Source organism: Bufo gargarizans, chromosome 6 (genome assembly GCF_014858855.1).
Source record: "Bufo gargarizans isolate SCDJY-AF-19 chromosome 6, ASM1485885v1, whole genome shotgun sequence".
NCBI lineage: Eukaryota > Metazoa > Chordata > Amphibia > Anura > Bufonidae > Bufo > Bufo gargarizans.
The window spans coordinates 235,538,223-235,552,239 of NC_058085.1; the positions used below are offsets into that span (position 1 = coordinate 235,538,223).

General features: G+C 43.0%; 1 protein-coding gene across 1 annotated transcript in view; it reads right to left on the minus strand.

The window, feature by feature from the left end:
- Nucleotides 1-12,114: 12,114 nt before the first annotated feature.
- LOC122939794 (zinc finger protein 2-like) overlaps nucleotides 12,115-14,017 on the minus strand; it is a 47,600-nt gene continuing 45,697 nt past the window's right edge. Inside the window, exon 9 of the mRNA XM_044295931.1 lies at nucleotides 12,115-13,743. Coding sequence (XP_044151866.1) covers nucleotides 12,617-13,743 — 1,127 coding nt within the window. The 3' untranslated portion in view covers nucleotides 12,115-12,616. The remainder of the gene's footprint in view (nucleotides 13,744-14,017) is intronic.

The window sequence follows — 14,017 nt, forward strand, 5'->3', positions numbered from 1 at the left end:
TATGAACTCACTATGCCCATCAGCGAATACCTTAGGGTGTCTACTTTCCGAAATGGGGTCATTTGTGGGGGTTTTCTACTGTTTGGGCATTGTAGAACCTCAGGAAACATGACAGGTGCTCAGAAAATCAGAGCCGTTTCAAAAAGCGGAAATTCACATTTTTGTACCATAGTTTGTAAATGCTATAACTTTTACCCAAACCATTTTTTTTTTGCCCAAACATTTTTTTTTATCAAAGACATGTAGAACTATAAATTTAGCGAAAAATTTATATATGGATGTCGTTTTTTTTGCAAAATTTCACAGCTGAAAGTGAAAAATTTCATTTTTTTGCAAAAAAATCGTTACATTTTGATTAATAACAAAAAAAGTAAAAATGTCAGCAGCAATAAAATACCACCAAATGAAAGCTCTATTAGTGAGAAGAAAAGGAGGTAAAATTCATTTGGGTGGTAAGTTGCATGACCGAGCGATAAACGGTGAAAGGAGTGTAGTGCCGAAGTGTAAAAAGTGGCCTGGTCATGAAGGGGGTTTCACCTAGCGGGGCTGAAGTGGTTAAATATCTGAGAACATCCTCATTCCACATGCATTGCTCCACTGCTGTCCATAAACCTTTATATGCCCATATCTTGGCCCTAATATGTGAAATATATACTTGATGTATATATACTCTAGAAGTTTGAAAACTACCAGATTTCTACAATGATAACCCAACATACTGAGCTTCATCCATTTTGAACCTCCATGCATGAAATGGGTTGGACCCAAGAACCCCCCATAGATAATAATTTGGACCAGGCAGATGCTTTGTCTGGTCTTAGAAAAGAATACTACTAAATTGTGTCCCTGTCATAAAGTTTCTTCCCTCCCTCCAATGTGAGTCCCCTGATGCCCAGCAAGATGAACCTGCTCTCTAAAACACTTTCCAAATTCAGGTCATAAAAATACTTCTCTTCTGTGTGGATTCTCTCAGATAGTAATGAGTAACAGTGATAGTTCGCAGTGTTCGCCAGCGAACACATGCGGGCTGCCATCTTGACTCACCCATCTGGCGATGCACAGGTAAGCCATTGCCTGTGCCGGTCTGGAAATCAAATGTAGTCACCGGGAGCAGGCAGTCTTGATAACAGCTGCCGGGGGCCTTCATTGGGCTGTTCTCGGAACTGCCTGCTGCCGGTGACCGCATTTGATTTCAGACCGGCTCCCGGCACAGGTAAGGGCTGACCTGTGCATTGCCGGACAGGTGAGTCAAGATGGCAGCCCGCATGTGTTTGTTGGTGAACACTGCGAACTGACCATCGCCGATGAGTAGGAAAACATTTTTCGAGCAAGAATGTTCTCCAGTGTGACTCTTCTGGTGTTGTACTAGGCTTCCATTAGATGTAAAGTATTTTCCACGCTCAAAGGGCAAGTAGTCTTGTCAAGTTTTTCTTGTTTTTTCTTGTCATACTGCTTGAGTAGTGGTTTTTTTCAGTCTTTTCTCACTGTGGCGCTATTAGATTTACCTATTCTGTATAATGCTAATTTATATAACTGGTTAATTGCACGTTTGCGATGAGTAGTGTCTATCTGTTTAAGGAGGCTGGCACATGTAGTGGCTGTGCTGTGTTATGGATGCTGCAAAATACTGCATTAAAAAAACCACATGCGTTTTTCTTTGCAACAACATACCTGCTGTTATGGTGCGGTTTCTTCCAGCCAATAGAAACACACAGACTTCAATTACATTAATGTAACTCTATTTTGAAAATAATGGAGGCCATTTTGGCACCATAAGAGGCATAATATAATGTGGGTTCGGCCTGCATGTGGAACCTGCATTCCCTGAATGTAATGGAGGCCAGTATGGCACCAGATAATGTGTTATTTAGTGTTAGGTTCCCGTCTTACTGAGATCGCCTTGATGTTTGGCAGACGGGCCCAAATAATTTTGTACAAAATGATTTGCCAAGCATCTCTAATTTCTTAGCGAAGCATTTGGCTCCAGAATACTTTATTTTGGCATCATTGTACTTTATTTGGTTTGTGTGCTGTTGCACCTGCACTTCTTTGTGCTTTCAGCCATGGCAATGTGCACTGGATCTGCTGACTGACCCCCAATTTTTCTTTGCAGTCTATTTTGTAATGACGGTGATTCAGTTTTGCTGTGTGTTTTCCAGAACAGCAGATATATTGTTGCAAAAAACACATGCATTTTTAATGCCTTTTTTTTGCTGCATCCAAAATGCAGCACAGCCGCAGCGGTGCCAGCACCCTAACTGGTAATATGTAGCGTTAATCTATGTAATTGGTCAATCACATACTTGCATTGTTTGTGCAACAAAAATGTTTAACTGTTTACTGCCCTGCAGTGATTCTATTTACATTTTAGTGTCTGCCATTACAAACAGGGTGTCACGGCTGAGGATGGGGAAAACCCTCAGCCGTGCGATGACAGAAGATGGTAGTCGCTGCTCGACCAGGACGACAGAATTAGGGAGCAGGTCACCTCCCAATCGCATCCCTAATCTGATCCTGACTCCTAGCTGTATGAGCCGACCCTGATGGTAGGAGGGCTCATACTCCGGAACCTTGAAGTCCCTGCTAGCCCTCAGGGTGGCCCTAAACTATGAGCAGGGTAAGACGACCTGTTCCTTCTGGACACGGAAGAACAGGAGTCTCGCTGGCCAAGCTGCAGGGAAAAGGGGAACACAAACAGTCCTATGGATATGGCAGGTGAACTGAACTAGTTCCACCTACCTGCCACAGCCTAGCTGACTGGATCCCTGTGCTGGCAAGCTGATGTCCACACAACATTAACTGAACCCAGCAAACACACATCCACACACAGGAACCCAGATCCATAGCTGCACCAAATAACAAAAAGGAAAATATCAACTGAACATCACATAGACATAAACTTATGACCACAAGGGTGGCCCCCACTGGCAGATGTTAAATAACGATGTCTCCAGCAACCATGGCTGAAGAACCCCTCCGCTAACTGAAATCAGCAGAGGCTTTATAGCCCAAAGTAGACACACCCAGGAAAGGGAATTAACCCTTCCAACACCAACCAGGGAAATGAAACCACTTAAAGAGGAATACACACACAAACACCCTGGAGCTGTTACCGCCGGCAACGACATGCGTGGCAACCATGTCCGGGGAGCCAGCCAAAAGGCCGAAGACACTGCCACCACATGTACAATAAACAACATGTTGCCACGGGCAGCCACCAGTGAAGGGAAATGTCACAGTGCACACCTACATACCTCGTGCAAACCAGACATACAAAGTACATACATAACACACACACATAACCAAAGGCAACCGCACTTGAGGCTAACAACTAAGTGCCCCCAGCTGCGGTTGACACAACACCCAGACCGCGGGCAAATGCATGCGGCTCCCAAGGAGTCACGACCATGAACATGGTCGTGACACAGGGTGAACTGGGCTATTATGGCAACACTGTTTTTGTTGGTGGTTGCTGGATATACATTGCAAGGGGTAAGCTGCGTATCAGCTATTACCAACACTGTGTAGTGTGAAGCAGGACTGTTTAGTAATATCTGTTTTCCTGATGGCTGTCCCATACACATCACATTGGGCAGAGGTAGCATTAGCTCCCTTCAAGGGACACTGACAGGCTAAATCAGCATATTTAGTTATATATATGACATAACAGCTCTTATAAAGTCTATTAAAAGCATCTAAGTATCCCCCCCTGTCCACCTTATATATACCGAAAACTAAAGTTTTATAACCTGCTTGTCTCGTCACCAATCTGCCCAAGGGGCGGCGTTTAATCTCAAATTGCGCCCAGCCAGCTGCTCCCAACTGCCGTTCTGAAGCCCTGCCCAGCTAATCAATATTCACTGCGCTGGGCGGTGGCTACAACTCTCCCCAGTCAAGATCCTGCGAGATGTAAGTGAGCAGCGCTCTGAAGCGCTGCTTTGAACAGTGCCCGGCGCATGCGCATGAAGCAGAGGCTGCAGCGGCCTCGAAGACGCAGGCTGGGTCTGTACACAGGCGTGATGTAACCCCGGCCGGGCGCAAGCGCAGAAGATTAGACGAGGACGATGCCCAGAGGATTCAATTGGCCATGCGCAGGATCTTGACTGGGGAGAGTTTTAGCCGCCGCCCAGCGAGGTGAATATTGATGAGCTGGGCGGGGCTTCAGAACGGCAGTTGGGAGCGGCTGGCTGGGCGCAATTTGAGATTAAACGCCACCCCTTGGGCAGATTGGTGACGAGACAAGCAGGTTATAAAACTTTAGTTTTCGGTATTTATAAGGTGGACAGGGGGGATACTTAGATGCTTTTAATAGACTTTATATATATGACATTACAGGTCTTATAACTAAATATGCTAATTTGGCCTGTCAGTGTCCCTTTAAAGGGCTTCTGTCCCCCCCCCCCCCCAACACCAATTTTCAGTAAAAATCTGACTTTAGTGATATGTAAATTTCTTCACTACCAGCAAGTTGGGCAGACTTGCTGGTAGCCGCCGCATCCTCTGTCTGAAAAAAGCCCCCTCCTCCACTTGATTGACAGGGCCAGCGAGCGCTCTCATCCTCCAGCTGGCCCTGCCTGCAGCTCAAATCCTGCGCCGTACCGGTCGTCATTCGGCGCAGGCGCTCTGAGAGAACGCTTGCTTGGCTGCTCCTTACTTAGTGCGCCGATGACGTCAGCCCTACATCCGGAAGAGAAGTCCTCAGGGCCAGCTGGAGGATGAGAGCGCTCGTTGGCCCTGTCAATCAAGTGGAGGAGGGGGCGTTTTTTCAGGCAGAGGATGCGGCGGCTACCAGCAAGTCTGCGCAGCTTGCTGGTAGTTAAGAAATTTACATATCACTAAAGTCCAATTTTTACTGAAATTACACCACAGCCTGAGGTAAGAGGGGTATATATCGAATCTGTAAGCATTAGCAAATATATTAAGTCAAAAACTGAAAATTGGTGTTTGGAAGTGGGGGGGGGGGGGGGGGGTGACAGAAGGCCTTTAAGAAATATGATTGATACATTAGAGGGCATCTGTCAGCAGATTTGTACCTATGAAACTGGTTGACTTGTTACATGTGTGCTTGGCAGCTGAAGGCATCTGTGTTGGCCCCACGTTCACATGTGTCCACATTGCTGAGAAAAATTAAGTTTTAATATAGGCAAATGAGCCTCTAGGAGCAACCAATGTTGTTTTACAGTACAATTAATTAATGAAGTTATAATGCGAAGTCGCGAGACTTTGAGGAGCAATAACTTTGGCTCATAGGAGCCAATACATTCTAATAATGTACAGAGCGCTCACTCCGTATAGAATTCTAACAAAGTTTTATGCAAATCGACTTCGGATGTTTCATCCGAAGTCGATTTTCTCATCCCTAATTAACACCACTTCTGTACCTCAAATAATTTCTATGGACAGCAGTTTACCCAGCCTCGGCCTAATGTTTGGTTTACATGCAGATTTTCACTGTATGATGTGCTATTGGGGTTAGTATCATCTGACTTTACTGCCCATGGAAATTCTTCTCATCACAGACAACCATCTCATATAGTTACAGCTGTTTTGGCCAGAGAAGTCATGGTCAGCCATTTACACTGCATTCACATGAAATGCAATGTATGTAATACATGGATGGCTCAAAGCTGCCAGAGCAGAACGTCTCCTTATAGAGTTGCTTTCCAATATGGCTACCAGACGAGGTTCTCCAGGATTTTTTTTTAATGGCCTATATAGTGCAGGATAAGCCATTATTAATGAATAAGATGGAGGCTCCTGTATATGCATTTAGTATACCTGTTTAATTTGACATGCAATTTGTGGGTTGTCAGCCATTTTGATTCCTTCTCTCCCTCAGACATGATTTTCCTAATTAATTCTACATTTCCCACCATGCCTGGCTTTTCAGGGACAGAGTCTCACCATACCGCACTGCGATGAAGGCAGACATAATAGATCAGTGACAAGGAGCTGCTGTCCCCTAACACTGCAGGGTCTCCATGTTTTCTATATGATGCAGCTTGATCTAGGTCTGCCTTGTCATCTCTCTCTCTCCTGTCAGCTCTTACAGGCTGGAGGCAGGGAGACCATCATGAAGCTACATCTCATAGAACCACACTGGAGAGTCAGTACACACAGACTGTATAGAGCGACATTATGAGTGAGAGTGAGGAGGTTTATATAACTGCTGCTAATCACTGTATATGCACTTCTGGTAATTTAGATAGGGGAGGCATTATATCTTCAATAGGATACAGCGATATACAGAGGTACATGGAGGGTAGAGAGGGGAGTGGCCTTAGAGCTGCCAGCAGAGATATGGTAGGTGATGATGTCATCCTGTAGTTCACATAGAAAGGCTATTGGGAGACTGAACATGTGCTTCTGGGTCGGTGCCTTCATGTTGTAAAAGATAGAACATGTCCTATCTTTTGGTGTATCTTGCGAATCTATTGAAGTTAACGAGTCCACACAGAGATGTGGAGTGCACATGGCCGGTAGCCATGTTTTGCAAGTCTGTGTTTTTTGGGCCGCAACAGGGGCACGGCCATGTTAATGTAGCCTTAGGAGTATTCCAGTCAACATTTATCACCTATCCACTTGATAGGCAAGAAATGCTAGAATAGATGGGGGTCCAACCCCTCTACTTAGCTGGTCAGTCAGTGCCATAGATGTTAAATGGAGCCACAGGGCAAGTACCACTCCATTCAAACTCTCCCAAGATGGAGTCTTTTGTCTAAGGGAACCAGAGTCTCTGATTGTGATAATCTGTGAGGGTCCCAAGGATCAGACCCCCACGATTTAGCATTTGTCAACTATCCAATGGATAAATATATTCTTCTGACTGTAATACCCCTTTAAAGTCCAGGCTGCAATATCCTCAGGACAGGTCATCAATATCAGATCGGTGGGGGTCTGACTCCCGGCACCCTCACAATCAACTATTTGATGTGGCCGTGGTATTTGTGCAAGAGTAATGTCCTCTTCAATGTTTACCTGCATGGGGTCCCTAGGTGATGCAGTGTAATTTCAGCTGTTCATACCATTTATGTGAAAAGGAGAGGAAGCTGTAATTACACTGCCCTGTTGCTACAAGGGAGATGCGTGCAGGTTAACATTGAGGAGGAGGATGCACTCACACAGGCACTGCAGGTGCTATACAGTATAAAGGGACCTATATACTGTATAACACTCCCCTGCTTCCCTGTAGTGAGCGCTTACCGCTCGGTCAGGCATCGCTCCCATCGGCTGGTTCATTAGTCAGGGGAGTTCTGGCCACGCTGGTCACTGAGCATATACATAGTTTAGAAGTCCATCTTTAATTAGGTTTAAATTAAACATACATTAAAAAACTATTAGGCTCCTGTCCACACCAGGCTGTGAGGGAGCAGGGCAGATGCCCACAGCTCCCAACACAGCCCGTCTGTCTAGTCAGCACAGTACTATGCAGATGGAAGACTATTGTCCCTTAGCAACGCTCATTTGAGAGAGCGCTGCTAAGGGACATTTCAGACCAAATTTTCTACCATAAATAAACGTTTTCCCTCAATAAAGTATATTACAAAAATGTTCCCTGTAAATGCAAAAAAATAAATTAAAATGGCATTTAGACTTTCAGCATTTTCTCCTGAACACGGCAATAACATATATGTGGCCACAAGCTGCTGTTTGCGCACATAGCAAGGATCAGAAGGATCGCCATACGGTTTTTGGAGGGAAGATTTTGCTGGAATGGATTTCAGGCGTCATGTCACATTCAAAGAGACCCTGAGTTACCCACAGAGTGGAAACCCCAAAAAAGTTAACCCATTTTTCAAACTACAAACCTCAAGGAAGTTATTGAGGGGTATACTGGCCACTTTAAATTTATAAACACTTGGCTGTCAAAATGAAAACTTTCATTTTTCCAGTAAAATGTTGCTTTAGCCCCAGATTTTTAAAAAGGGGTAACAGGAGAAAAAGGACCCTACAATTTGTTACGCAGTTTTATTGAATACAGCAGCACACCATATGTGTTAGCAGCAGGGGACAGAGAAAATTGTGAGTTTACGAATATTCAGAACTCATCAGAGTGCGTTGGAGATGTTCAAGACTTTAGCAAGATTTTAGTCAGTTAAAGTGAATGACCCAACATTTTGCTAATGGGATCTGTCACTAGTTTATGTTGCTCTTGGTCAGGACACCATAAAAATAGTGAACGATTCGCTTTAATAACATTATACCAAAACAGGTAGACAAAGAACATTTTAAACATTAGCTAACATGGTGATATCTAAAATGACATGTATTCTTCACCAACAGCATAGGAAACAAGGGGACATACCCACTGGGTGTTTGTGCAGTTTACACTCTCATACCATACCCAAATTATGTGAAGACATTTCTCACAGCAACACCCAGATTGCCTGAAGCTCCATTATCTTAGCATGCCTACGTTAGAGCAACACTTACACTATTTTTTGTTACATTTGTCGTTTTTGAGGAATGTCTTATGAAAGCCAACCAATCTGTCCATAAGGAAGTAATTTTATTCTGCCATCATTGAACAGAACAACGCAAAACATACATTTAAAATAAAAAAAAAGGACCACACATTTAATAAAAAAAAAAAAAAATCATTAAAAACCCATCCTAAATAACGCAGCAATGCCATCTACTTCTTCAAAATTATTATTTGGATAGACAAGGGGGAACATAATCTCCTGAGTAATCTTAATACAAAATGATATTCCAGACTGGTCAGTTTGTTGGAGGTTTATACTGAGGATTGAGGACCTCCACCTGTTGATGTGAAGGTGCTTTTTTGGAGGCCTTTTAGAAGATAATAGCTATGTGTATATTGTACTTTTGGTGCTGTGGTTTTTAAAAGGGATGACCAGTGGGGGAAGGGGAAGGTGGATCTTTAGAAAGGGTTAAAAGAGGGATTAAAATAAATAAAAGAGGCATTACTTACCCTCACTGATCCCGGGCCCTGCAACTACCATTCTGATGTCTGGTCTGCTCCAGATACACAGGAAATGGAAATCAGTGGCTCAGTCAGGTCAATACAAAGCCCTGCAAGGGCTGGCACAGGAGCTGTAAGGGATCAGTGAGTGTTTTTTTTATCCCTCGTTGACCCCTTTTTAATGACTATATTCACCCTGAACAACCCATTTTATATCTGCAAAGAATAAATCAAGGCAACTGGACGTACTGTAGATTTCTTGAAAACGTTTCACTCGTTCTTCCAACAAGCTTTCTCAATTCTCAGAATTGAGAAAGCTCAGAATTGAGAAAGCTCGTTGGAAGAACAAGTGAAATGTTTTCAAGAAATCTACAGTACGTTCAGTTGCCTTGATTTATTCTTTACAGATATACCATGACCTGGATAAATGAGAACCTTCACAGACAATACTTTTTATGAATATTAGATAGAGTACACTGAATGATAGTGTAGTTGTTATTTTTCATATGCTTTTTTTGTCACTGGGCCAAGACTGTAGTGCTATTTTGGTCTTGCTGTCCCCAGTGTACCTTGTCATCGCTGTCCCCAGTGTACCTTGTCATATAAATTTCCCAATCTCCGTCAAAAACAGGATCAGTTTCATAGGACGTTACTTAACCTATAGTATAACCACAATATTTTTGGAGTGTGAAACCTAAAGAAACATGGGAGAACCTGAAAACTTTACACAAGACAGCAAAACAGTTAGGGGTCAAACCATGTACCGGACCTCCAGTTAACTCGCACTGCAGTAATTTTTTAAGGCTGTTGTATATAACATATTCCCTGTTGTATATCACATATCAATATATTTTTGAGTGCAGACAGGGATGCTTTAAGGGGTCATCTTCATGAGACAGAGCATACCAACGTCAGTGGGGGATCACCCATTGTACCCACCTCTATGAGCAACTCTGTATTAGGGTATATTCACACACAGCGGATTTGTAGAAAATTTGCTGACTGTCCTATTCATCTGAATGGGGCTTGTAGAAATCCACATCATACTGCAGAAACAACTCCTTTCAGATGTAGGGAACTGTTTTTTTTGTTGCACACATTTTTGCAACAAACGTGCTATGTATGAATATACTGTGACATGGGCGACCATTCATCCAATTGTGTCTGGCCGTGGCTTTCCTGGCAAAATGAGCTGTTTGCTGGAGGTGCTTGTAGCAGGAAAGATCACTGTGGAATTGCAAAGTGAAGTGTATTTTCTTGGTCGAGACAACCCTTTTAAAGGTGTTAGCCCACAAACATTTATTGCCTATCCACAGGATTCCTACCAATCACAAGAACAGGGTTCCTCAAGTTCCCTGTCTGAATACAGCCATAGTGCGCATGTGTGACCACGACTCCATTAACATCTATAGGACTACAAGTAATAGCCGAGCGCTGAACTCAGTCCCACAGACAGTAGTGAAGCAGTGGTCACACGTGCACTGCCGCTCCATTGACGCAGGGGACTTGAGGACCTCGTTCTTGTGATCACAGCGGGTAAAGGGGTTGAAATCCCAGAAATCATATATTTATTACTTATCCCGTGGAGAGGTGATAAATGTTGTTAATGGGCCATCCCATTTAATTTCTTGTTCGACATTTGTAGCTGGATAGAATGGAGAAAACAGCAGGAAGAGACCACCATAACTAACATAGTAACATAGTACATAAGGCCGAAAAAAGACTGTTATCCTGCAAGTTGATCCAGAGGAAGGCAAAAAAACCCTGTGAGGTAAAAGCCAATTTTCCTCACTTTAGGGGAATAAAAATTCCTTCCCGACTCCAATCAGGCAATCAGAATAACTCCCTGGATCAACGATCTCTCTCTAGTAGCTATAGCCTGTAATATTATTACACTCCAGAAATACATCCAGGCCCCTCTTGAATTCCTTTATTGTACTCACCATCACCACCTCCTCAGGCAGAGAGTTCCATAGTCTCACTGCTCTTACCGTAAATAATCCTTTTCTATGTTTGTGTACAAACCTTCTTTCCTCTAGACGCAGAGGATGTCCCCTCGTCACAGTCACCATCCTGGGAATGAATAGATGATGGGATAGATCTCTGTACTGACCCCTGATATATTTATACATATTAATTAGATCTCCCCTCAGTCGTCTTTTTTCTAAAGTGAATAACCCTAATTTTGATAATCTTTCAGGGTACTGTAGTTGCCCCATTCCAGTTATTACTTTAGTTGCCCTCCTCTGGACCCTCTTCCAGCTCTGCTATGTCTGCCTTGTTCACTGGAGCCCAGAACTGTACACAGTACTCCATGTGTGGTCTGACTAATGATTTGTAAAGTGGTAGGACTATGTTATCATCACGGGCATCTATGCCCCTTTTGATGCAACCCATTATCTTATTGGCATTGGCAGCAGCTGCCTGACACTGGTTTTTGCAGCTTAGTTTGCTGTTTATTAAAATTCCTAGATCCTTTTCCATGTCAGTGTTACCCAGTGTTTTACCATTTAGTATGTACGGGTGACTTGCATTATCCCTTCCCATGTGCATAACTTTACATTTGTCAGTGTTAAACCTCATCTGCCACCAATCTATCCAGATCCCTCTGTAGTAGTATACTGTCCTCTTCAGTGTTAATTACTTTACACAGTTTAGTGTCATCTGCAAAAATTGATATTTTACTATGCAAGCCTTCTACAAGATCATTAATAAATATATTGAAGAGAATAGGGCCCAATACTGACCCCTGAGGTACTCCACTAGTGACAGTGACCCAATCTGAGTATGTACCATTAATAACCACCCTCTGTTTTCTATCATTGAGCCAGTTACTTACCCACAGACAGACATTTTCTCCCAGGCCGAGCATTCTCATTTTATATACTAACCTTTTATGTGGTACAGTGTCAAATGCTTTGGAGAAGTCCAGATACACGACATCCATTGATTCGCCGCTGTCACGTCTAGAACTTACCTCCTCATAGATACTGATTAAATTAGTTTGACATGACCGATCCCTCACGAAGCCATGCTGATATGGCGTTATTTGCTTATTTCTGTTAAGATGCTCTAACATAGCATCTCTCAGAAAACCTTCAAACAGTTTACCCACAACAGATGTTAAACTTACCGGCCTATAGTTTCCAGGCTCTGTTTTTGGACCCTTTTTGAATATTGGCACCACATTTGCCATGCGCCAATCCTGTGGGACATTCCCTGTCAATATAGAATCTGCAAATTCTTGTAAACAAACTTATTTTCTCTCACACGAATGGCTTTGGATAACTGAAATTGTGAAAATGAGACATATTTGTAATATAATTATACCCTTTAAAACATTTGTAAGGAAGAGAAATATGCTGTATCCATGGCAAGCATATTCTTTCTAATCACGTTATAGAAGTCATCTACCGATAATAGATTTGTATAATCAGTTTTAATACTGGTTGAGTGCAAGTATTAATCCCTAAAGCCAAGAAACTGTCAAGAGGCATTGTGAAAAAATTAACACTTTAGGCCCCAACTGAAAAGTTCCTTCATGGATGATAGTGGTAAGAAATGTCTTATGTGAAACTCTGCTGCCATATGATTTTTGCCAAGTTTGCCCCCCTTCCCTCCCAGAACCGGCAAATCTCCTAAGATTGTACAAAGAGATTTTTTATTTTACGAAATCTTTCATAAAAACAGTTAGACATAGTGAAGCCTTTGATGTACAACGAGACCTGAATTGCTTGTGAAACACTTCCCGCAATGAGAGCAGGCAAATGGCTTCTCTCCTGTGTGAGTTCTTTGATGTAACAAGAGATTTGCTCTCCGGTTAAAGACTTTGCCGCACTCGAAACAAGCAAAGGGCTTCTCCCCGGTGTGAATCTTCTTATGTCTGATGAAATTTGACTTGTCATTAAAGCTTTTCCCACATTCTTGACACACAAATGGCTTCTCTCCTTTGTGAATGCGCTCGTGTGTTACCAGCTGGGAGTTGTTGGCGAAACATTTCCCACAGTCTGCACAGGAAAACGGCTTCTCTCCTTTGTGAATCATCTGGTGGAGGAGGAGACTGGATTTCTCATTACATTTTTCATCACACTCCAAACATGAAAACTGTTTCCCTTCCATGTGGAAAATTTTATGTCGGACCAGTTCAGCTTTGCTGGTGTACCGCTTCCCACAATCACAGCAGGCAAAGGGCTTTTCCCCAGTGTGGGTTCTCTGATGAATTAGAAGATTGGCTTTGCGATTAAAGCCTTTTCCACATTCGCTACATGTAAACGGTTTTTCGCCTGTGTGGATTCGCTTGTGCCTTCCGAAGTTGGATTTGTCGTTAAAGCTTTTTCCACAGTCCGGACAGATGAAAGGCTTTTCTCCCCTGTGGATCCTTAGGTGAGTCACTAGATGAGAATTGCTCTTAAAACGCTTGTCACATTCTAAACAACTAAAGGGCTTCTCTCCTGCATGAATTCTCAAATGTATTAAAAGATGGGAATTACTGGGAAAACATTTGCCGCACACAGAACAGACAAGAGGAACCTTCCCTCGATGCAATCTCTTATGCATAACCAAATCGTTATTTCGAGAAAAACACTTCCCACATTCAGTACAAATGTACTGTTTATTTCCCACTTTTGGCTGGGGTTTAACTCCAGGATCTTGGAAATACAGTTCATGTCTGTAGTGAAAAGAATGAAAATCTGGATTTTGAGCAAATTGCATTTCAGAGTTATAGTTAGCACCTGGGAGAAAATTCTGGTAAAAATCATTGTTTTTTGGGATAGAAGGGGGACTGATTCCCGAAGACTGTCCGCTGTCTTCAAGGGCTGTGGGAAGAAAATAAAAAATGTTAAAGGATGATACCGGTTTCAGAATGTGCTCCCAGAGGCAGAAGCCCCAACAAGCAGTTGATTTTGTCATGGTGGGCCAGCAGAAATGCAGTATTACATGGGGATCATTCAAACGAATTCTGTGTCCTTGTAATATAGGGCCATCAAGTTTCCCAGAATGCAGGGTTTGTGCAAAGGGGACTCCCATTCTCTGACGTCCGTATGCACTTATAATCTTGACCTGGCCATGCAACCCCTTATTACCAGGCAT